At 34.8% G+C, this 22,501-nt stretch overlaps 2 protein-coding genes across 3 annotated transcripts in view; one reads left to right on the top strand and one right to left on the bottom strand.

Moving 5' to 3' along the window:
- LOC137405398 (transmembrane protein 45B-like) overlaps positions 1-17,948 on the top strand; it is a 33,246-nt gene extending 15,298 nt beyond the window's left edge. Inside the window, exons 3-7 of one of the 2 annotated variants that reach the window (XM_068091646.1) lie at positions 5,612-5,749; positions 6,317-6,442; positions 10,633-10,819; positions 16,322-16,482; positions 17,468-17,948. In XM_068091646.1, the coding sequence (XP_067947747.1) occupies positions 5,612-5,749; positions 6,317-6,442; positions 10,633-10,819; positions 16,322-16,482; positions 17,468-17,649 (794 nt within the window). In that variant the 3' untranslated portion in view covers positions 17,650-17,948. The remainder of the gene's footprint in view (positions 1-5,611; positions 5,750-6,316; positions 6,443-10,632; positions 10,820-16,321; positions 16,483-17,467) is intronic. The other variant, XM_068091647.1, reaches the window with a different exon arrangement.
- Positions 17,949-18,565: 617 nt separating this feature from the next.
- Positions 18,566-22,375, bottom strand: LOC137405399 (dynein light chain Tctex-type 1). The gene is made up of 4 exons (XM_068091648.1): positions 22,265-22,375; positions 21,745-21,786; positions 20,768-20,891; positions 18,566-19,095 (listed from the first exon to the last, which is right to left on the bottom strand). The coding sequence occupies exons 1-4, from the start codon at positions 22,289-22,291 to the stop codon at positions 18,947-18,949; spliced, it is 342 nt and encodes a 113-aa protein (XP_067947749.1). The 5' UTR covers positions 22,292-22,375; the 3' UTR covers positions 18,566-18,946.
- Positions 22,376-22,501: the final 126 nt, after the last annotated feature.

Below are 22,501 nucleotides of genomic sequence, written 5' to 3'. Positions count from 1 at the left end.
GTTTCTTTTTTATTGGTCAAAGAGATCAATAGGTTATTTGCCTTGGTCAAACAGCTTGACAAGTGATTTGCTATCATGTCATGAAAAATTGAATAGATGTAAGCTAGTAGCTCTAATGTGACAGTCAAACTCTATTACTGTAACAAATTGGTTACACACACCAACGAAATGCATTACCAATGTCTCGCATCGAGATTTGCTGTTGCTACACACACCGACACTACTAAATGATGCCAAATAGATTGACCAATGAGAATTGGTCTATGTTGTAAAAGCCATGTTACTGGACTTCCCAGTACAATGTTGTAGTATCATCAGAATATTTCTATTGTAACATATATAGTCAACGATATGAGATAGCGCTAACATTTGTCTAGCTATTTGCATTGTGATATTTTGCTGAAAGACTAAAAATTGCACATGTTAACGATAAAAGCAACCAAGTTGAAAATACTCCAAGATCTAAAGAATCTTGGAGTATTTTTGGCATAATCTAAAGAAAAAAGATTTTAAAGCGTTTCATTATCAAAAAATTATCTTAAATTTTTCATTAACATTTCCAATTTAGTCTAATGGCTTTCCTATATATTTTACAAGAGAAAATATAAATGATATATAGGCCCTAAACAACAAATAATATAAATAATTGTTTATGTGAAGCCGTGTTGTCATCATCGTTCGGGCCAATCTTGGACACAACTGGCATATGTTGACAGGGAATAAACTTTAATCGAGATCGTAATAATCAACTATAAACAGATAATCGCAGAAGTTTCGGGTTTGTCTTTACCGACATAGACCAACATGTTCGTTTCAAAAATGGCGTATCGAAAATGTGTTGCTGCCGGGTCACCAACACGCTGGCTACACAAATGAGGCATTTCGCCGTTGTGTATAGCCAGGCGTTAAGGGTGTTTCATGTTCCCAATTTCAATTGTAACGGCTACCAAGTTGAAATACTACCTGATCTTATGTTTTCACATGGTGAACGAAGTGAAACAATTTGTGTTACTGGAATACTTCAAGCAATGATTTGTCTTACCGTTTTTCTGTTTGCTTTTTGTTCACGTTATGCCTTTATACTCTCTCTTATGAACTTGCTAGTTTCTACTTACCCACATTATGTTTTACCAACTTGTTCTGGCAAATTTCCGAAATGATTATTTGCCATAGCAGTTTTCTCGCTCTGTCATCTACATAGGTGACAAGACGTGATGGTCCTTTATCAGTAGGAAGCAAATAACTGCCCAAAAGAAGCTGTTTGATCAGCTAGGCAACAACAGATTGAAATGACAATGCCAAGCAGCATGCGCAGCGCAAGGGTATGCTTCAGTCTTGTGTTGGCGTGGCTTCTAACTGACCGCTAATCAAATTTTTCACTATCATATATATTTGACTAGTTGAATGCACGGGTAATAAAAAAGTCTTTGGACAGAAGATATATTTTTATTTAACATATAATAACAGGTATCATTCTAACTTTTAAACTTCCTATTATGGGACAAGTGTTTTGTGCAGTTCGAATAAATTAAGAACAAAATAAAACAACTGTAAAGGTATTTGAATGTGAAATAATTATCAGGTAATGGCTAGATCATCTATTTTACTGCAATGACTACAATAAAAAATGATTTGACACTGATACAATTATTACGAACTAAGAAAAAATGAAAATAATGAATTTGTTGAATTAATAATAACAATGACTGCATAGAAGTGGGTGTATAAAAAGGTTACTGTTGTAATTGAAGCTATCCATCCCACCAATGAATACAACGAGGCTGGTACCTCTCGATACTGGTACCAACAAAACAATGAGATATCAGACTGTTTTTGACGGATGCTTTGTCTGACCAAACGGAAAGAGAATGTAGGTGCAATTCCTGCTCGAGATAATACAACAGTCCATGTGTAAAAGCTTTAAATTTAATAGTTCTTATCAATTACCACGAGGAAGAACCAGAAATTGGAGCTGAATATAGGATTAAAAAATTAAAAATTTAAACATTTAAAAATTATAAATTAAAGCAAGTAATAAATTTTGAAATGGCTTTTTAAAACTTATAAAAATCAAAACAAACCCAAAAGGTAATATTATTTAATTAATAATAATGATAAGTGTTAATAATTGTTAACAAAGTTAACAATTGTTAACAATTAACCAATTGTTAAAATTGGTTAAAAAGTGTTAACATCAATGAGTGCATCCTCATTTAGATATAAAGATGCCATAGATAAAATGGCTAAGAATGATAAGAACGGCTTAGCCTTGTGGTTAGGTGCGTGTTTTTGCAAACTCATGATTGCAATCTTCGTGAGTTCAAATCCAGTACGAAGTGCACTTTCGTTCTTAAACTCTATCGCCGTAACTGGACAGAAGACAAACTGTGGAATTTATGTATAGATATAAGCTTAGTAATTTCAGTTTGGTGTGTCTTGTTGGTGTGTCATTGTTGGCGTGACTTGTAACTGACCGAGAATAAAATCTGGCATCGTCATATACATATATTAGATAGAATGCTTAATAATTTATACAATCAACAGTTTCAGTGTGATTGTAGAATTGCAAGTGTGATCTTGCAATCCTCCCTTACACTTGCAGGCATGCCTAGACTGTCTGGTAGTTAGTTCTCAGATAGAATTGCCTGTCAATGGTGTTATGCAAAGAGCTGAAGTTAGTATCATGTGTCACTGGCTTCTGTGATAGTGGCGTTGATAAATTGCCGAGTAGCTTTTGGTTATTGACTAGCACGCATGAATAACCAGGAAAACCATTTATTGCTGCAACAGATGGTCTAGTACTCTAGTATTTCAAGTAATAAAGCTTGATAGATAGTAATGTTATGCAGTAGACGCTCCTACAACATAGACGATCCATTCAGGGAACATGATTCACGTTATAGGGGTTTACCTTATACAAACACTAAGATACATGTAAATTGCCTAATTCATTCCAAGATCTTTCTAAACACACGTCTTTGGTCCTTCAAATAGGAAAAAGCTACACATAACTTTCTAGTTTAGTAACTGTACTATTATCGGTTTGTATTGACAACTTTTCACCTTTTTTCTGACTTTCACTTGATACATAATCCATGATCGAGATGATTTCACAGTGAGTTAAGGGAACGTACACCTTCACTGTCAATTTACATCGAGTTTTTTTAATTCTAGACAGCAGGACGATTTTGCAAAAACAATTACAAATTTTTTTTATGTCTAAAATAAAGAAAAACACCAATGTAACTTTATTATAATAATTGCGGTATATATCTGTTCGTTCGTTTATTCGTCGAAAATGTTCAAGGTTATGATAAAAGATAGCTTTCAATGATACTCAAATCAAGTGTGACAAGAAATAAAATCATGTTTTAAGGCTAACCATGAGATGCGCCTTATTCAAATCAAATTTGAGAACTTGCGTCGATTTCACACTTTCACCTTTATGTGGAGTTGTTTACACTTTCACACTTACGTGGAGTTGATTACGTAGGACGAAACAAAAGCTTTACATAAATTCTTTATGTAATGTTGGAGTGTCTACTGTACTAGTAATGCTAATAGAAGAATAGGGCATTTTAAGTAGGTTGGCTCGATAGAGAAGTAACGCTTATCTGTTGCAAAACGATCTCCTCTTTTCAAAGTAAAGAAGCGCTATTACCGTTGCTGGTCTTTCTGTGTTCTTGTCACTTTGTTGTTTGGAATTATCAACTGAGCTTCTATAGGCATTAACCACACATTAACCACAAAAGCTAAAGCAACTCGATAGCTTTCTTGTGCCAAACGCTTCATCCTTTCTCTCTTTTGCCAAGTAAATAACTTTTTAGCAAGCCAAGCTAATGATTATACGGATAAATCTGATCCTATCTGAGTTTGGCTGTGATTATATGGCGATACATTCTAGCTAATATCTAGACAAGAAAGGAATTACATTTCTTGTGAGCAGTGGTGTTCATCTGCCTTACATGTTATGTCATGTTGGCAATCTAATTAATGACAAGTTTTTGTCGCTATAGTAACATTATATATATTCCATAAACACAGTAAACTACATTCACTATAGACTAAATACTGATAACCATGGTGGTACACTATACTAAACTACATTCACTATAGACTAAATACTGATAACCATGGTGGTACACTATAGTAAACTACATTCACTATAGACTAAATACTGATAACCATGGTGGTACACTATAGTACACTACATTCACTATAGACTAAATTCTGATAACCATGGTAGTACACTATTGTAAACTACATTCACTATAGACTAAATACTGATAACCATGGTCGTACACTATAGTAAACTACATTCACTATAGACTAAATACTGATAACCATGGTGGTACGCTATAGTAAACTACATTCACTATAGACTAAATTCTGATAACCATGGTAGTACACTATTGTAAACTACATTCACTATAGACTAAATACTGATAACCATGGTCGTACACTATAGTAAACTATATTCACTATAGACTAAATACTGATAACCATGGTGGTACACTATAGTAAACTACATTCACTATAGACTCAATACTGATAACCATGGTGGTACACTATAGTAAACTACATTCACTATAGACTAAATACTGATAACCATGGTGGTACACTATAGTACACTACATTCACTGTAGACTAAATACTGATAACCATGGTAGTACACTATAGTAAACTACATTCACTATAGACTAAATACTAATACCCATGGTGGTACACTATAGTAAACTACATTCACTATAGACTAAATACTGATAACCATGGTGGTACACCATAGTAAACTACATTCACTATAGACTAAATACTGATAACCATGGTGGTACGCTATAGTAAACTACATTCACTATAGACTAAATTCTGATAACCATGGTAGTACACTATTGTAAACTACATTCACTATAGACTAAATACTGATAACCATGGTCGTACACTATAGTAAACTATATTCACTATAGACTAAATACTGATAACCATGGTGGTACACTATAGTAAACTACATTCACTATAGACTCAATACTGATAACCATGGTGGTACACTATAGTAAACTACATTCACTATAGACTAAATACTGATAACCATGGTGGTACACTATAGTACACTACATTCACTGTAGACTAAATACTGATAACCATGGTAGTACACTATAGTAAACTACATTCACTATAGACTAAATACTAATACCCATGGTGGTACACTATAGTAAACTACATTCACTATAGACTAAATACTGATAACCATGGTGGTACACCATAGTAAACTACATTCACTATAGACTAAATACTGATAACCATGGTGGTACACTATAGTAAACTACATTCACTATAGACTAAATTCTGATAACCATGGTGGTACACTATAGTACACTACATTCACTATAGACTCAATACTGACCATGGTGGCACATGATTGACCTGAATGCTATTCAGTTACACTCATGCTCTTCATTCTGAAAATTGGTTAAAATTGATTGACACATGACTTGCCTTTGAACGACCTTGTGAACAATACCCCGTTAAGTGCTGACAACTCCTTTAGCTCGTCAGCTCTTTGAGTTGTTCCACGACACATTTTAAATCACGGTGTTCTGTTTTTTTCTTTCAGACAGATACAGAGCTACTCATGCTCGCCCTCTTTGGTGTTTTCATGGTGGAAAGACGAGGCTTAAACAAATAGAAGCCATTTGCAGATTCGTTCTGGTTTTGATTGGCATCATAGGCGAGCTGGCGACCAGTTATAATTGTAAGTAACCGCCTGTTTGTTTCAAGTGTCACCAGTACCCAGTTAGTCTAGTGTGCTGTCAGAGATCATCAGGTCAGCTGACAATGCAAAGAGAATAACTAGCTGCACAATATCTTCTAATATCTAAAAGGTGCTCGATTGCCACAGGTGTTGAAGTTTCAGGCTACCATGCTCAAAGTCGCGTGTTGAATTCCAGTGCGATGCAATCTTTTTTCTCAACTTCTAACTATGGCTTCGAACAGACAGACGGGGCTCTTATTACCCTATAGTAAAGATTATTACTTTGGCAGTTCCGTGGAAGATCATCACATGTAATAACTATACACATAAATATTCCACGTTGCAGCAAAGTGATCGAGTGGCGCAGTGGCAGCACGCTTGGCTTCGAAATCAGGTGTCCGAGTTTGATTCCTGTGGGAGGCATTTTTTTTCTTAGCATATTTAGAGTGGTTTCGGACAGAGGGATTAACGGATAGACACGGCTCTTATTATAGTAAAGATTGTAGCTAGTTATTTACGAACCATCTCATTGACCATTTCAGTCCATAAAACTTCCATATTTTGCAGCTACAACTAAACAATGGACAAATAAAATGATGCATGCCGAGCACATCACAATGTTTGCTGGGTTTGGAATCTCAGCCCTTGTGGATATATTTAGCTATGATAACACACTTGGGTGTCTTCCAGAAGGTTAGTATAGTTAATCATCATGCTGTAGTCAGCCTTACCTTCTCTGTACTGTTCACACTGCAGCCTGGAGCTGCATGCTTTCCACTTCCGCCATTACCCGCTGTTTATTACAAGGTGAGACAAGTTTTTACTTGTTAAAGTTCGTTTAACAGGTTGCTGTAAGACCTTTATTCGTACGCCACGGCGCTTATTTTTCAACCCTTCCCTTACAGTACCATTTTATTAGAGGCGACGTTCAAATCGAAGGTGGTGTTGTATTTTTCAAATAGCTCGTCAGATTTTTGAGAAGCTAGATTTAACCCTATTTGGGCGAAGCGAATATCACCTTTATTTTACACTCTCGTTTGGGTTCACTCACTTTTTTGGATGCAAGAAATACGATAACTTACCTCCAACTTGTCATAGATCTCTAAATAAATATGCATTGGAAAGCTGAGAAATATCTCTACCAGTTGATATTTATGGCTTACAATTAACCTACAATTATCTTATAGCCTGCGTTGCTTTTCGTTGAAGTTTTCAATCTTTTATTTTATGCTAAATTTAAAGGCATGTTTTTTATAACTATGCTAGTTGCATGCCCCGCGTTGCCTGGGTAATAAAAAAGTCTTTGGACAGGAAATTTATTATCATTTAGCATATATACAACATTTACCATTCTAACTTTTAAACTTCATATCATGGGAGAAGTGGTTTTTGTGCAGTTTAAATGAATTAAGAGAAACAAGAAAATAACTGTAAAGGTTTTCAAACAACTGTAACTTTCAAATTTCATATCCCGAAAGAAGTGTTTCGTTGAAATAAATTACGAGGAAGAATAAAAATGTAAAGGTGTTTAAATGTAAATGTGAAATCATTAGCAAGTAATGGTTAATTATAGTCTATTTTACTACAATTAAAATCAAATATTAATTGGTATACAATTATATGATTTTAGTTCATATCAGAGGGGGCATCATCAGGCGACAATATCATATAGAGTGGTATAGAAACCCATAGTACATTAATTATCTAATGCAATCACTTTCTGGGAAAAATCATCATCATTAGAAATAGTAATAAAACACTACCCTAGGACACTTATATTTTGCTAGTATTTAGCTTCGTGAGTAGCGTACAGAGTAAAATTTCGCTGCAACTTAATTTCGCAACTCTGATGAGTGCGAAAATATAATGACGTGAAAATAAATGCAGTGGAACAAACATAATTATATTCCTCAAGTTCGGTTCGCCAGTAAGAAAAATTTTTCATTTTGGGACTAGTTTGTAATTGTGAACCGCAGGTAGATATGTATGGCCGAGATCGATAATGCAATTTGATCGCTTGCTGCCATTTGTTTCTTGGACTACTGTAAAATGGAATTCAATTACGCTGAAAATTTTAAAGTTGTCACAATTTAGCTTGTTTTTATATTAACGTATTTTAATTGTAACGATCAACAGCATTGTGTATAGGTATTAATTTTAACGTTTTCCCAAACACTCAACTGCTGCTAATAATTGCTGAACACCTTTATTACAGTAATTACAAGTTGTATACAAATACATACATGATACAGCTGCTAGTAATACTACAGCTACTAGCACAGTGTGTAGTTATTATAACTTCTTCTCTTTCTTTTTTATTAGTGTTATTTATCAGAGCTAACTCTTTCTCTATTGCCTCATCTTCTGAATCATTACAAGTTATTGAAGAGGTGTCAGTGGTGAATCCAAACCTTTCCAGAGCCATGCTGCTTGTGTAGTACTGTGAGTGTCAGTGTGTTTTATTTTCTTTCAACACGGCGGTGCTCACTGCATTGATTGATGTCCCCAACAAACAATAACGCTACTAATGCGTGTGCATTGACATCAAATCCCTATCATTATAAATCATTATTAATGGGAAAATAATCATAATTAAGTGCAAAATAATAACGTAATAAATTTTGACAGTCAAATTATTTTGTTGGTTTATCTTTTAACGATACTATAGTGGTCGTTAAAAACGTTAAAATAAATGTCGTTATAAAATTCCATTCTACAGTATCAATGAACAAAGCTATTTAATTCCGCGTTTTTGCTCGTTCGTTATGATAGTTTAGTTTCGCTCATGAAAATTTCGTGAGAGGATGACTCCGCGAAAACGCGAAAGTTAGATGAGGTGAATACATAAGTGTCCTAGGGTATGTTAACCTTAGTATCTATAGTTACCTACAATAACTTTAGTGCATTTTGTGGTTATGATTTACAAGAAATGTAACATTACAATGTACTACATGCAGAGTTCTTACCTTCAAGACAGACGTGTAGCATAAATGCTTATTCTGACTTAAATGAATTTAGCTTACTAAAAACATACTTAGAGTAAGTTTTAGTATGCATTTTAGTAAACTTTTAAGCAAAATTTTATCGCATATCCATTTGTGACACCGTTTTTATCATAGCGGAAGACGCTGAACTGAGATACAAAATTGCCAAATTTTAATCTCGAGAGAAATGTTTGTTGATACCGTTTGGCGGAAAACAAATTATCCCTAGAATGGCGAGGATGAAAAAACATCGTGTTTCATAGAGTTTTAATGAATACGTCATTTAGTGTGCACAATTGTGAAAAGGGTATACGGTGTATGATAACAGCAATAGAATTGTAAGTATAGTGTAGCTTGGTGGCTAAATGCATGGTTCGAAACTTACGATTTCTATCTTCGTGAGTTCAAATCCAGCAAGATGCGACCTTTTAGTTCCAAGATTTTAATAGCTATAGCTGGACACACCGAAGGACAGAATCACAGAATAACAGACATACAAACTGTGAGATTTAACAAAGTCGCATTAAAGTTCATTGCACTCATTGATATGTTTGCTACAGTTTTCAACCAAAACTAGCTTTTTATGTGTTATAAAACAGGAGTTAAAACAGGAGTTATAAGCCTTGATGCATTGAAAGCCGAGGTTAGATAACTGTAATGATACTATGAAACAATATGCTATAAATATGCAAATTTATTTATAAGTTATATAATAATATAATATATAATATAATAATCAATCAAATGTCACAAATATATATTCAAAAACAAGTGAAATAAACAAACCATTATTATAATGCATACAAAAACAAAAATTAGCATTTTTGAAACACAAATATTTGCATTATTTGCTCGACCAGTTGCGTTCTGATTGATGTTTTTGTTTGAACGATTTTGCCTTCTGGCTGTCCAATACCTTCCATAAGGTATTCTGGCCTCAACTCTTTTTCTGCTCTGCTAAATTAGTTGATATTAGTGTCCAAACAATTTTTTTGGCAAAGCAAAACTTTTATGCGTTGCATTTCACACAAATGCATAAACTTTTAGCTATATATGAGCACTAAGCACAACTTTTAGCCTAAATCTAGTCATTCATAATATAATAGTTATGATAATTCATAGTTACCATCGTAAATGTAAATCGTTTTTCATAAAGGTCGAAGTATCAAGACCATGTTAAACGGGGAACTACTATTAACCTGATACAGTTAATAATTGTTTCTAAGGGTTGCTTTCAAAGGTTTAAAGAAAAGCCGTAAGCTTTAGAGTTGGAAAACAGACTTCGATACGAACAGCAACCACAAAAGAATTAATGGTTTATAATGTAACCGAGTCATTATTAGCGCATTATTATCACTTGCTATTATGGGTTCGTAAAGATCAAAAAATGTCCAAGTTTTATCTTAAATCGAGGTGGTGTTCAATTAAAGGGTGGCACTGTATTTTCAACCGTTCTCCTATTATTAACGGCAGTCAAACAGAGGTGGCGCTCAAATAAAGGTCTTACGGTATGTGCAAGAGTGTATGACCAACAACAGGCAAGGAAGGGTTATATTTTGGGTAAAAATTTAACTAGCTTTAATATATTAAATCTGTATTCAATTTTTTACAGTGCATCATTGCAAAATATTTATTTATTTTATTCAGAGGGCTTTTCTGTACTAACACACTTGCATATTGGCCATGGTTGACATGATTTTATTAGAGCACATGCATGTTTAGTCAATATTTCCTTTTCTCTTCAAGCAAGGAGAAACTATAGAGTAGTTTTTAAACAATAAATTTTTATTGAAAAGTTGGATTTGCATTCTTTTGATAGTATGTTTAAATATCCCTGTTCTCATGAAGTTCTTCATTATAAAACTTGCTTAAAGCCTGTACTTGGGTATCTGGCTACAGGAAGTGACTACTTCTGTGGACTAGGAGCCGTGATGATAGAGTTTGTGCTATTCCTTTATCACTTGCATGGCAGGAACCCTCTCAACACCCACCTTCATATTATTCTCATCTACACCATCGGATTCATGGCTATTACTACCGTCACTGAGTGTATCTACAGAGATAAAGTGATTTGGTCAATTGCGAGGTAAACATAAATATTAATGTCATGTTCACGTTATGGTGAGAGTTATACCCTCTTTTTTCTGCAGACCCAGAGTTTTGCGTCATTAATAGTCACAAATGGAGGTGAGCTTTGGTCTGTAATTTACAGCGGGTTTATAAAACCTTTTTGTCACATTACAAAATATATGTTTAAACCATTACCTCTACAAATTGTTAGGCCGCTACAGATTACTATGCATGTAAAAGTGCTATATTTTCATTAGCTTTTAAAATGTGATTATGTAGCTATTGATTTTTCTATTGAAGCCAGTTAGCTATATTGTAAGTCCTTATGCTCAAGCCACGCGGCATGTCGTTGAACGCGACTTCTGTATCAAGGTAATAAGCCGCGGCTAAATCCAAGTTTTTAAAACTTACGTGAGGCTTAGGGCGGCTTCTCCATAAATGCGGTCTCTGCTCAGTTCCGCGCTATAACCATAGAACCGCAGTCATGATACACTTTTATGTACGGGATTTTGGCGACCTACTCGTTTATTTTCAGGGTCATGTTTATGGAATACTTTAGACTAACGAAGAATTTATCGCTAATGTTTAACTCACCACAGTCGTAGGTCATTAAAACCGTTTCATTTCTGACCGCATATTTTCATAAACGTGAAGCCTTCTAACAGCGCAATAAAAATTTAGCTGAGACATGACAAAAAGTTGTTGATGCAAGGGTTTAGAAATTTTAATTCGAACTTGGAAGTGAAAGAAAATTCTTTTCACATGTACTGATGTAGCCTGTTTTCTTATTCAAGAGTACTGGGTATAACGAAACCCTTCTCAACACTCTCGCTCCTGAAGGGGTCAAGGACTACAAAACCTCGGTCATTAGCCGCGGTCTGTGGGCATACGCGGCTTGTTGGAGGATTATTTTTTCTTTCGTGAGCCATCTGGTTTTGAGCACAAGCTGCGCGGCTTGAGCATGAGGACTTACGGTATATATATATATATATATATATATATATATATATATATATATACATATATATATCTATATATATATGTTTGTATGTTTATTGATTCCTCACCCCGGTTAACCCGTAAGGGTGGTAGTTTCTGCTCTAACTCGGGTCTCCTACCAGAGACCTGGGAGTTTGAGCACTCGCCTCAAGATTTTAGCTGAGTATAGTATAGAGTATAAATATGTATGCATATATATACAGTCAAACATGGATAACTTGCCCACGGATAGCTTGAACACATGGTTAATTTGAACGGTTTCTTTGGTCCGTTCCCACGTAATGATAAATTGCTATATAGATAACTCGAACTCAACACTGTTAACTCGAACTGTTTTTTGCCCAACGGCTACCGAAACGGTTGTTATCGCTTTAGAAAATCACTTTATTCCAAGCCATAGAGGTAAACCTCATCTTTTCGTAATTCATAAGCGTCGTTATTACCACTATCGGCAAAATATTTTTGTCAACGACTTTTCTAAAGGTTTGGTGAAATTTGATTTATACCAAACATCCGCTTAGCTATCGCCCTTCGGAAGCAAGGAAAGTGGTATCCGTTAAGAGGAATACTCCGAGGCAGTTCAATTAGAAGTTTTACGAGGTTTTACGGTACATTGTATATCACTCTATCACTCACGTTTTTTGAATGGATACTTATTGAACGTACATGTATTCTGTGTTTAGGTCAAACGATGAATAGTTTTCCTACGTTGATTCCGTGTTGAATCAACGTCGGAATGTTGAATGTTTAAAACGTCTTAAAAATTGTTGTAATTAAACATATACGTTGTCTTAGCTAAAAAAACTATTCATCGTTTGACCTAAACACAGAATACGTGTGTACATTCAATAAGTATCCATTCAAAAAGCGTGAATGATATACAATGTACCGTAAAACCTCGTAAAACTTCTAATTGAACTGCCTCGGAGTGTTGCTCTTAACGAATCCCAGGTAAAGTAAGGTAGTCTTTGCATAAACTTCAAGAAAAATTGGCAAAATTGATCGTGGGTAAGACGCTCAAAAGAAAAAGATGTCTTTTCTTTTGAGCATTTCAACAACGATCAAGTTTTGCCAATGTCAATCTAAAAAAACGTCCTGGCAATAACATCACCTCAAACAACAAACCAATCTCAAGTGATAGAAAAATCTCTATACTTTTTGATAAAAACGTTTTAAACTTTACATTAGAAGCATTTAATTTGAAACAAGCTATTTGTGCTTTTGATTTATATTATAGTTTGTATATGTACATGTATCTACTAATAAATAAGTAAATACATGGACTTGTGACAGTGCTCTGATAACTTGAGCGCTCTGATAATTCGAACACTTTCACTCGGTCTCGTGAAGTTCGAGTTATCCATGTTTGACTGTATATCTATATGTATCTAGCTTTATATATAGTATAAAGGTATATACTGGCAAACACGGATAATTTCATCATGGATAGCTCGAAAAAATTGTTAACTCGAAGGGATTTGTTAAGTCCGTTCGCACGCAATGATGAATTGCTTTAGATAACTCGCACTTAAGATAATTAACTCGGACAGTTTTTTGCCCAACGGCTGCCGAGACGGTTGTTGACACTTTGTAGAATATCACTTTATTCCAAGCCATAGAGATAAACATCAACTTTTCATAGTTCTTATGCGTCATTATTACCACCATCGGCAAAATATTTTTGTTAACGACTGTTCTAAAGGGTTTGGAAAAGATCTAATTTTACCAGACATCCGGATATGAAAACCTTCGGATAAACTTCAAAAGTAAAATCGGCAAAATTGATCTTGGTTAAATGGCTCAAAAGAAAAGGATGTATTTTTTTCTGAGCATTTTCACAGCGATCAAGTTTTGCCTCTTAATCTGAAAACGTCCTGGCAGTCTCATCACCTTAAACAGCAAACAAAAATCAAGCGATAGAAACATATCTATACTTTCTGATGAAATTTTTTAAAACTTTACATGAGCGACCCTTTAACTTGCAACCAGCAATCTACGCTTTTGATTTATACATAGTTTGTATATGTACATGTTTCTACTGATAAATACATGCACTTGTGACAGTGTTCTGATAACTCGAACACTTTCACTCAGTCCCATGAAGTTTGAGTTATCCATGTTTGACTATATATAGTTTGCTATATATATAGCTTTATATGCATAAAGCTTTATATATCTATATATTTCTCAAAGTCCGTGTGTCGTATGTTCATCGGAAATCCGGCTATAGATCTTAAAACCGGTAGATACGAAAAGCCGAACGCACTGAATGACTGAACAGACCGAATATCTTTTGGGAGTTGCCCTCCCTCAACTATTATCTATAAATAACATTGATTGCATTTTTTATATAATTATAATAAATATTACTATATATAGAAATAAATATATTCAATTCCAATTGAATAAAGAAGCAATTTTGGCTAGTGATTTAGCTACTAGTTCACCAATAGTTAACGATACTACTGAACAAATAAAACCTTTTGCTTCCACTAGGCATTTCCCTTTTATCTGTCAAAGGTAAGGCAAGTACTGATTGGACAATAGTGACAGCAAAAATACTTCGATTGAAATGTAATATTTTTATTCACAGCGTGCTTCACTGGTGCAAAAATAAACACAGCCTCTAAAATGTTTCTACGGAATTCATTGAGCTCTTTATTTATAGAAGTTTGAGTTACGCACCCTTATCCTTAAATAGTCACACGAGAGGGCAACTCCCAAAATATTCGGTCTGTTCAGTCATTCAGTGCGTTCGGCTTTCAGTGCGTTCGGCATCATAAATATGGCTAAATGGCATAAATGGCTTGGCATAAATATTCCGTACTGAAGAGGACTCAATCTCGGACCAAGCCGTTCACCAGTCTGGTGCCTTGACCACAAGACTACGGAAGTTGAATTACTAGCCTGCCAATATAAGTCATTACATCAGAGCAATACCTAACTGCTTTGCGTGTGACGCGGGTCATAGCATAACGTCACGAGAGGCTGTTCGCTCACATTATTAAACTGGCTAATAGCAAAACTCTCACTACTTCTCATTGTTTATAAGACAAAAAACTTTTCTCATGATATGTAGTTTGAAAGTTAGAATGGCAAATGTTGTTATAATTATGTTAAATACAAATCAATTTTCTGTCCAAATACTCTTCTATTACACGGGCAACGCCGGGTGGCACAGCTAGTACATGTATATATATATATATTTATATATATTTATTTATATATATATAGGGCATCTTTATATATAGAATATCTTTTAATCTTTACCCTTACCTTTGCACATTCACTTACAACTGTGATGCTTCGAGGAACTTGAAACATGATGTGTGGAACATGAAACATGGAGATTACTGTGGGCGTAAATTCAAATAGTCGCTCGTGTTTGAACTTGTCTATCGAAAATTTGTATATAAAAGAATCGTAAGTATAAGTTTGTCAGTATGAGCAACTCCACTATGATGCTTTTCCAAGTTGTTCACTTGTTTTCTTTACAAATAGTTTATTGTAAGTAATTTGTAGCGATGGACATCATAGTTGAGTGTTTCCTGTTAAGGTTTTAACTAGAGCTTCACGAGCTAGATGCTTTGAAAATCATCACCGTTTGAAGAGATATCACCAATCATATAAACGATGTAATCGTGTAATGGCGATTTATCTTACACCTGACGATTTTCAGAATGAGCGATATTGGAACTAAAATGCGTGAGCAGAAAATACAACCCATAGGGAAAATTATTTTAGTTTGATAAAAAGCTGATTCCATGGCCTTTCACGCATACGGGCATTCATGGAATAAATATATTTAGTTGTCACGAACACCAAACTTACACAAAGCAAGTTAAAATATACAATTAAATATTAATAAAAGTTTACAAGCTTTTTTACATAATAATAATATCAAGATATATCACGAATCGCTTATAAATAGACAATTCGTGATATATCGTGATTCGATATTACTTATTTGCGATATCGGATCGTCTGGTAATTTTTGGAAATCATTAAGCTTAGGTGAAAGTCTTCTATTAAGGTTTCAATTCATCCACCAGACGAGTAAGTTGTTGGTTCAGAAAAGATGATTTTAGTATTTGTTTGTAATTATTTTACTTTTTGTTTCGGATTTTCAAGATTTTTTTGAGAGTTGATGATGCACTTTGGTCAATTATTTGCTGTCTAGAGCAACAAAAGCAACTTTATAACATCGAACTGTTGGATTCAAGTTTAAAGTTGTTTTGACAACGTATGTCATGATGGAGCATTATCAACCCGGTGACTAAGAGTTGTCCATACATCTCTTCCTTTTGGTTGGCTAGAGTTTCTCACTTTCATTTGGAAGGATTAAAGTAAAGGCTAGCTTTGTTTTCATATCTGAGTAGAATGAATGCCTTCATATTTTAACTGCAAGTAATTTCTAATCGTAAGGGAAATGGTACTATCACATCATTGTGAAAAGGGGCTGCGTTGAATTTTAGTGGTCATTACAGACCTTGAGAACTGATGAGCCTGACTGTTGCAGGGTATACAGCATTTGGCTTCAAGGCACCTGGTTCTGGCAGATAGCTTTTATTCTTTTCAACCCGGCGAATAATTCCAAATCCACATTGGACACGGAAGATCCTGAATCTATCATGATTGCTACCTTGTATCTCGCTGGCCATATTATTCTTGGCTTTGCAGGTGATCTAGACTTTCCTTAATTTTTTTGACAACCTTGATTAGTACTGAATTGCTTTGGTTTTGTGGTTTTCAAATTGTGAAGTCCCACGATGCGATAAATCTTATTCAATTGCTCTAAGTGATACCTCTTTCCTCAGCATTGTTTATTGAGAGAGGACAACTCCTTTAGAGGTGTTTGCTGGGAGTAGGAAGCTTCTTTTCAAGCTAGAGTAAATTGAAGTTATTTTGATTTACTTTTAGTTTATATATATATATATATATGTCAACCTCAGTTCTATTATTTTAATGCACTTTAATGCACAATCCAAGTATTTTAATGTTAATGCACTTACATGTACATAGTACAGACGTAGTTTGGACTTCATCTGGTCTGAATATTCGCACTTGCAATTAACTGGGTTCGTTGCAAAAAGTCTCATGTTTTTAATTTATGAGATTTATGTATTTTAATTTTTTAAATGAAATTTTTCAATTAATGTTCTTTATTTTGTGGCGAGCATTTTGAACCGTGAAATGCCGAAACTGTGAAAGGTGAGCCCGTGATGTAGCAAGGTATTACTGTAGTTACCTGCTGCATTTGAATGGTAAAATTAGCCAATCAAACAATAATGGCTCAGTTTCAGTTACACTTTGCTGCACGCATGCTATTAAACAAAATCATCACTTAGGATAAAAAAGTGGCGGCATAAATTATAAACAACTTTTCTGTTTATTGTAGTCGTGTGGACAACTCCATCCGCCTGTTTGCAGTGCTGGATATAGATTTTCACTCCTTCGGTGTAAAATTCTTTAGTTACGGAGGCTTCATGATGATATGTTGTTACACCTTAAATTTTTATTACTTTCTGCACCAAAAAAAGCATGATCACAGCCAATTTTTCTGTCTTGGACATTGGTGTAAGCAAGTGTGCATTTGCCACAGCAGCGTTTTCATGAAGTTGTTCATATAGGGCTGTACATCTAATATTAATAACTTTGTTTGCAGTTCAGTTTGTGATTGGCTTTCTGGTCTATGTATGCCATGGTCGACCATCCACTCAGTCCCGTAACTACGTCAAGCTCTCCGACGGCGCTATGGGTAACTCTTCCACTGCCAGTAGCTCAACTACGTCTACCAATAGGAATGACAGTGACATCGAGGAGACCAATCTTTTGGAAATGGCATAATCGATTCTGCTTCCTCTAGATGCATATTTATGCATGTTGATTGTACAGTATGATTGGTTAGCGACAGAGATGGATGAGAACAGAAGAGACAGATGAGGAATGATATGATGCTCACTCGTACATGATCTGAAACTACAGTTTAATTATACACAATATCTTTGATGCTTTATACTAGCGATGTTTTTTCTGAATAGCTCCGAGTATTATTGCTCATCATAAGTTGTTCTGAAAATGTATACCAACATTATAGTTTGCGAGGTTGTATATCTGAGTAATACAATTGAAATGAGCGTCTTTTAGGTCCCATCTCCTTCTAACATCAGTATCATAGTGTTGTCAGAAATGCTTTGTTTTTAGTGGTGCATAAGTCATGGCTCAATGCTGGCACTGTTAGGGGTGGTTCAGACAATATCACCGTATGCCGGTGTTAATCATGCAATACTTCGGTGATGGTCTGTGATAGGTCAGATAGGTCTGTGATAATATTCACATCATCACAAATCCATCTGCGTTTACATTAGCGAAATTTTCGCGGCATACGGTTCTCATTATATACAATGCAGTCGAGGAAATGATAGAATACTAGTCTAGCAGCAACAGTCATAAAACAAAATATAGATCGAGCAATCTGTGATGGCCAATCAACATTGCCGAAGTGGTACGCATTGCAGACTGTCAGGGTTGCTTGGCGAACTATCGGGAAAGTTTGCTGCTGCCAAACTTTCCCGATAGTTCCACGTTGCCTAGACAATGCCTTTGGATTAGGGTGCACATAATTGACGAATAATTGCCGAGAGGACAACTCCGACATACTGTGAACCAGCCTTTGTGAAAGTGTAAAACATAAGGTCCGTGTCACGGATAGCGGACAACTAAACAAATATGAGACATAAGATTCGAAGACTGGTTAAGTATATATGTGTCTCAAAACTGGCTGTATTTACATAGATGGTAGCATTAAAATGAGCACAACCTTGTCCCTACCGCTACGATACTTATGGCCTTAAAATGTGAGAAAGAATCGCACTTCTGACAACAGCGGCAGGTGAGATGGCAGATACAAACTGGCAAAAACACTTCTGCCTGGAACTTACAGCAAAGTACGCTTATTGTAATAACTCTTGATGAAATAAGACTCTTGTGTTGAGCGTTACAATGCAAAAACTAGATAAATACAAGAGGCCAGAATAAATATGTATGCGGTGGATAAAAGCTATTGACTGAGAGCCAAAGACGTAAATAGATAACATATATTAAAAGCTAGCAATAAATTGTAATACTAAAAAAGATTCTTCGATTAAATTGAAAGTCCAAATACGCTGACAATGCAATACATAGTTTTGTTCTCCCACCGGACTGTACAGCTGCCATCAGTTGTGTTGTCCCAGAAACATGAACTCGCTGTGTGCAGCCCCGCTCCATTTTTCTGCATGATCACGCAGGTAACTGCAAGAACAAAGCTGTAATGTGCATCTGTTGTATAGAAAACTTAACCACTTCTCTGACTGAGCCACAGCCAGACAAGTCTTACATGAAGTGATCAACTCGAACATAGCAAAGATACCACAGCCATACTTGGTCTCTGAATGTTTTTAACAGTCAAACCTTGACCTACGATCACCTCTACATTCACATTTAAACAAATATTTGCCTTGATATAGAACATAATTTCAAACATGACTAATACAAACCATTGATTTATTCAGATTTTTAAGTGAAAATGATAGAAATTGAAAATAAAATGTTAAAAAAATATACATTTAGTTTAAACTGCATCTATGTAAGTTGGAGAAAGTTACGCTGAGTATATCTATCACAGACTCAATACAACCAAGTCCACAGATTGCCAAGCCTACATTTCAGTTCACTTGTTGTTAAGATAATAATAAATCACCATTTTACTGTTTTAGTTTTTACATGCGATTTAACTTGTTACATATAGTTGTTTACATAGTTTTAGATAATACAATTGTTTTAATACTCTGAGTGATCGTTGAAAACAATTTCTGTTCTTTGGAAGAGTTAAAGGAAATGTAAGAACATTTGCTTCAACATACAAAGGTTTGACATTTGGGTAAACTACCAGAAAGAATTAACTTTGGATGTCAAGGCCTGCTGGCATTTGAATTATGTTTCTGTAATTAAATCTATTATTATGCAAAATGACCATAAAAATATGAGTTCGCAATAGCAAATAAAACTAAAATGTATGTAGCTGTCAACACCACTACTTTTCAACTCGACGCTGCCTCCCAATTTCATCCTCACAAGCCATTCATGGTTCAGACTTGGTTTGACTATTATGATGAAGGTTACATAAAGTGCGTTCTCAGAGTGAACTGATAAATTTTCCTCACAGCTCCCACTTCTTTTCCACATAACAAAGTTTTAAAATTCTCATTAAGCCTTATAATGTTTGAAAAAAATCCACAATATAATTTATTTCACACCTCGTGTATTACAATTTGTCTATGACACAAATCTACATTTTGCATGAAATACTCCTAAAGTAGCATGGCAAATCTGAACAGGAGTAGGCATCAACTAGCACCTTTGTAGATGGTCAACTTACAGTAAAAAAACTTTTAGTGGTTATCGTAAAGCTTCACGATTTCAAAAGATAGACAGACAATTCGATATTGAAAATAGACGATTCGCAATGTTATTAACATGTGAAAAACTTGTAAATTTTTGTTAGCATTTTTTGTGTAGTTTACCTTAAAAAAATCGTCAGGAGTCAGACAAATCGCCATTACACGATTATATCGTTTATATGATTTTAAAATCAATTAAATACATTAAAAATAGCCGTATCATGAGGCTCTCGTTATAAGCTGTCAACATTCTTACTTCAAGAATTAGGCTAAACATATAATGAGATAATCAATGACAACCCTGCAATTGATTGCTCTGTATCTACCTGCACTCTAGGGAATGCATGCAGACTTTGACTACGTAGAACTAACTAAATAACTTCTTTCAAGATCTTTGTTAAGACCAATTTACAAAATGTAGCGCAGATCAAAGTTGTAGACCGGTGTTTACATCAATATTCAGTAAAATTAACTTCCTTCCCAAAGTGAGACCCAAACAAACATTTCAAGTGTCCCGCACTTACCAATGTACTTAAAAGGTTTGCCGAGTTTGGTGAGCTGGTTTAGACACTGTTCCACAACATTGGAAGTCCATTGGTTCACCTTATTATGCTGATAAGCATTCCCGCCAATCGCCCCTTCTATTGCCTACAATTTCATCAAAAGCCATGGCAGATCTAGCAAAAACCAGCGGAAACGAAATTCAAAAAAGTTAATTTTATTGAACTACAATATACCTGGGCCAATTATACTGAAATGTATATCTCTGGAGCCCTATCAGACATTTAGATGTAAGACCATTTTATGTCAGTAACAGGTAGACTACATGTTGACATATGAAAGTATTCCTTACAAGTGTTTGTAAATGTTTAACTGAATACATTACTGGTAGTTTGCTGGTGGCAATAATTGCCACCTTCTGAAGTTTTGTGTAGAAGTTATAACAATCTGTATTAGAAAATGACACTTGGCAATCACACATGAGTGCCAGTTACTCTATAAAAACAAGGTGTAGAGTAACATTTAAATATTTAACAGACACAAAAGTTAGTAGCGTAGTACTAAACTAAGAATGCTCTACAGATAAATGGAACAATGTAGATAAAGGATATAAATATCTTTTAGCAATGCTTTTTCTTGTGTTTACTTTCTCAATTATTCAAACTTTCAAGCGCATTTGCCAGAGTGAATGCATAAAGCGTCGATAAGATGAAAAAGGGAAAAGATAATAATTCTTTCCATTCTACATTCTGTACCTAAGTATAATTACAAAGAAATAGCTGATTGTAAACCTAAGCTGTAGTTTTTATAGCCATAAAGTGTATATGTAAGCAAATGCATAGGCCTACGGATTGGTAATGCCTATCACCAAAAATGATTATTAAGAACATAATGAATATAAATAATAGTAAATGCTAAAACTATAAAAGTTAAAATGCTTGTTATGCTAATGTTGTGCTGCACGTCTTCACAAAGGATACAAAAGAAAACGTTAGCTCACCTCCTTGATGATGTTACTGACTTCATCCACAACAAATGCTGTCTACAAAAAAGTGATATGATAAATCTTGCAATATACGAAACCTTGCATGATACGTAAATAAAAACAAAAGCGCGTATAATGGTTATGCATAAGTTTTCTCATCAAGACTTCTCAAGTAGGTCTACCAATTTATACAGAATAAGACCAAGGTATTATGTTTAATGGGTAAAGTTACAATATGACTTTCATGTATTCATTTTCAATATATAGGTCTATATACATATATATTAATAATTAGAAGTAGTAGAATTATACATATGATTCTACTACAAATGACCTATAAAAATTTAGAAGTATCAATAAAATGTGTACTTTTAAACTACGCGTTGCCATAATCAAGTTGAATGATTACTAATTTTCTAAGGAGTTAAAAAACGGACGTAATCACATAATGCCTATTTATTTAAGACCACTAGTGAATAATCTGTTCTACTTGAAGTATGTGCTTTACCTATTCAGAAATTAAAAAAAAACAAACCTCCTCGGCAGATTGATAGTCGTCCATGGCCCAAATGTGATACAAATGTTAGCCAAAAATATATCGGAGTTTACTGGCCTTGCGCAAAATATCTTGTAACCCAGTGAACGCGGACGTGAATAAACGCGATTAGGCGTTGTCACTATAGCAACATGTTTATCTGCCAATAAAAATGCTCTATTGGTTGTTCGCAGGAGTACTTTGCGGGAGTTGATTGTTCGCAAAGCGATATAATAG

Source organism: Watersipora subatra, chromosome 9 (genome assembly GCF_963576615.1).
Source record: "Watersipora subatra chromosome 9, tzWatSuba1.1, whole genome shotgun sequence".
NCBI lineage: Eukaryota > Metazoa > Bryozoa > Gymnolaemata > Cheilostomatida > Watersiporidae > Watersipora > Watersipora subatra.
Note: the sequence above shows the minus strand (reverse complement) of the source record. Positions and strands in the feature narration are given on the sequence as shown.

What these genes read in the sequence shown, in the direction of transcription:
- LOC137405399 (XM_068091648.1), bottom strand. Translation starts at nt 22,291, where the DNA reads ATGGACGACTATCAATCTGCCGAGGAG. An exon ending in TCAGTAACATCATCAAGGAG is followed by an intron (nt 20,892 to 21,744) that starts GTGAGCTAACGT and finishes ATGAAATTGTAG; the next exon opens with GCAATAGAAGGGGCGATTGG. An exon ending in CAAACCTTTTAAGTACATTG is followed by an intron (nt 19,096 to 20,767) that starts GTAAGTGCGGGA and finishes TTGTTCTTGCAG; the next exon opens with TTACCTGCGTGATCATGCAG.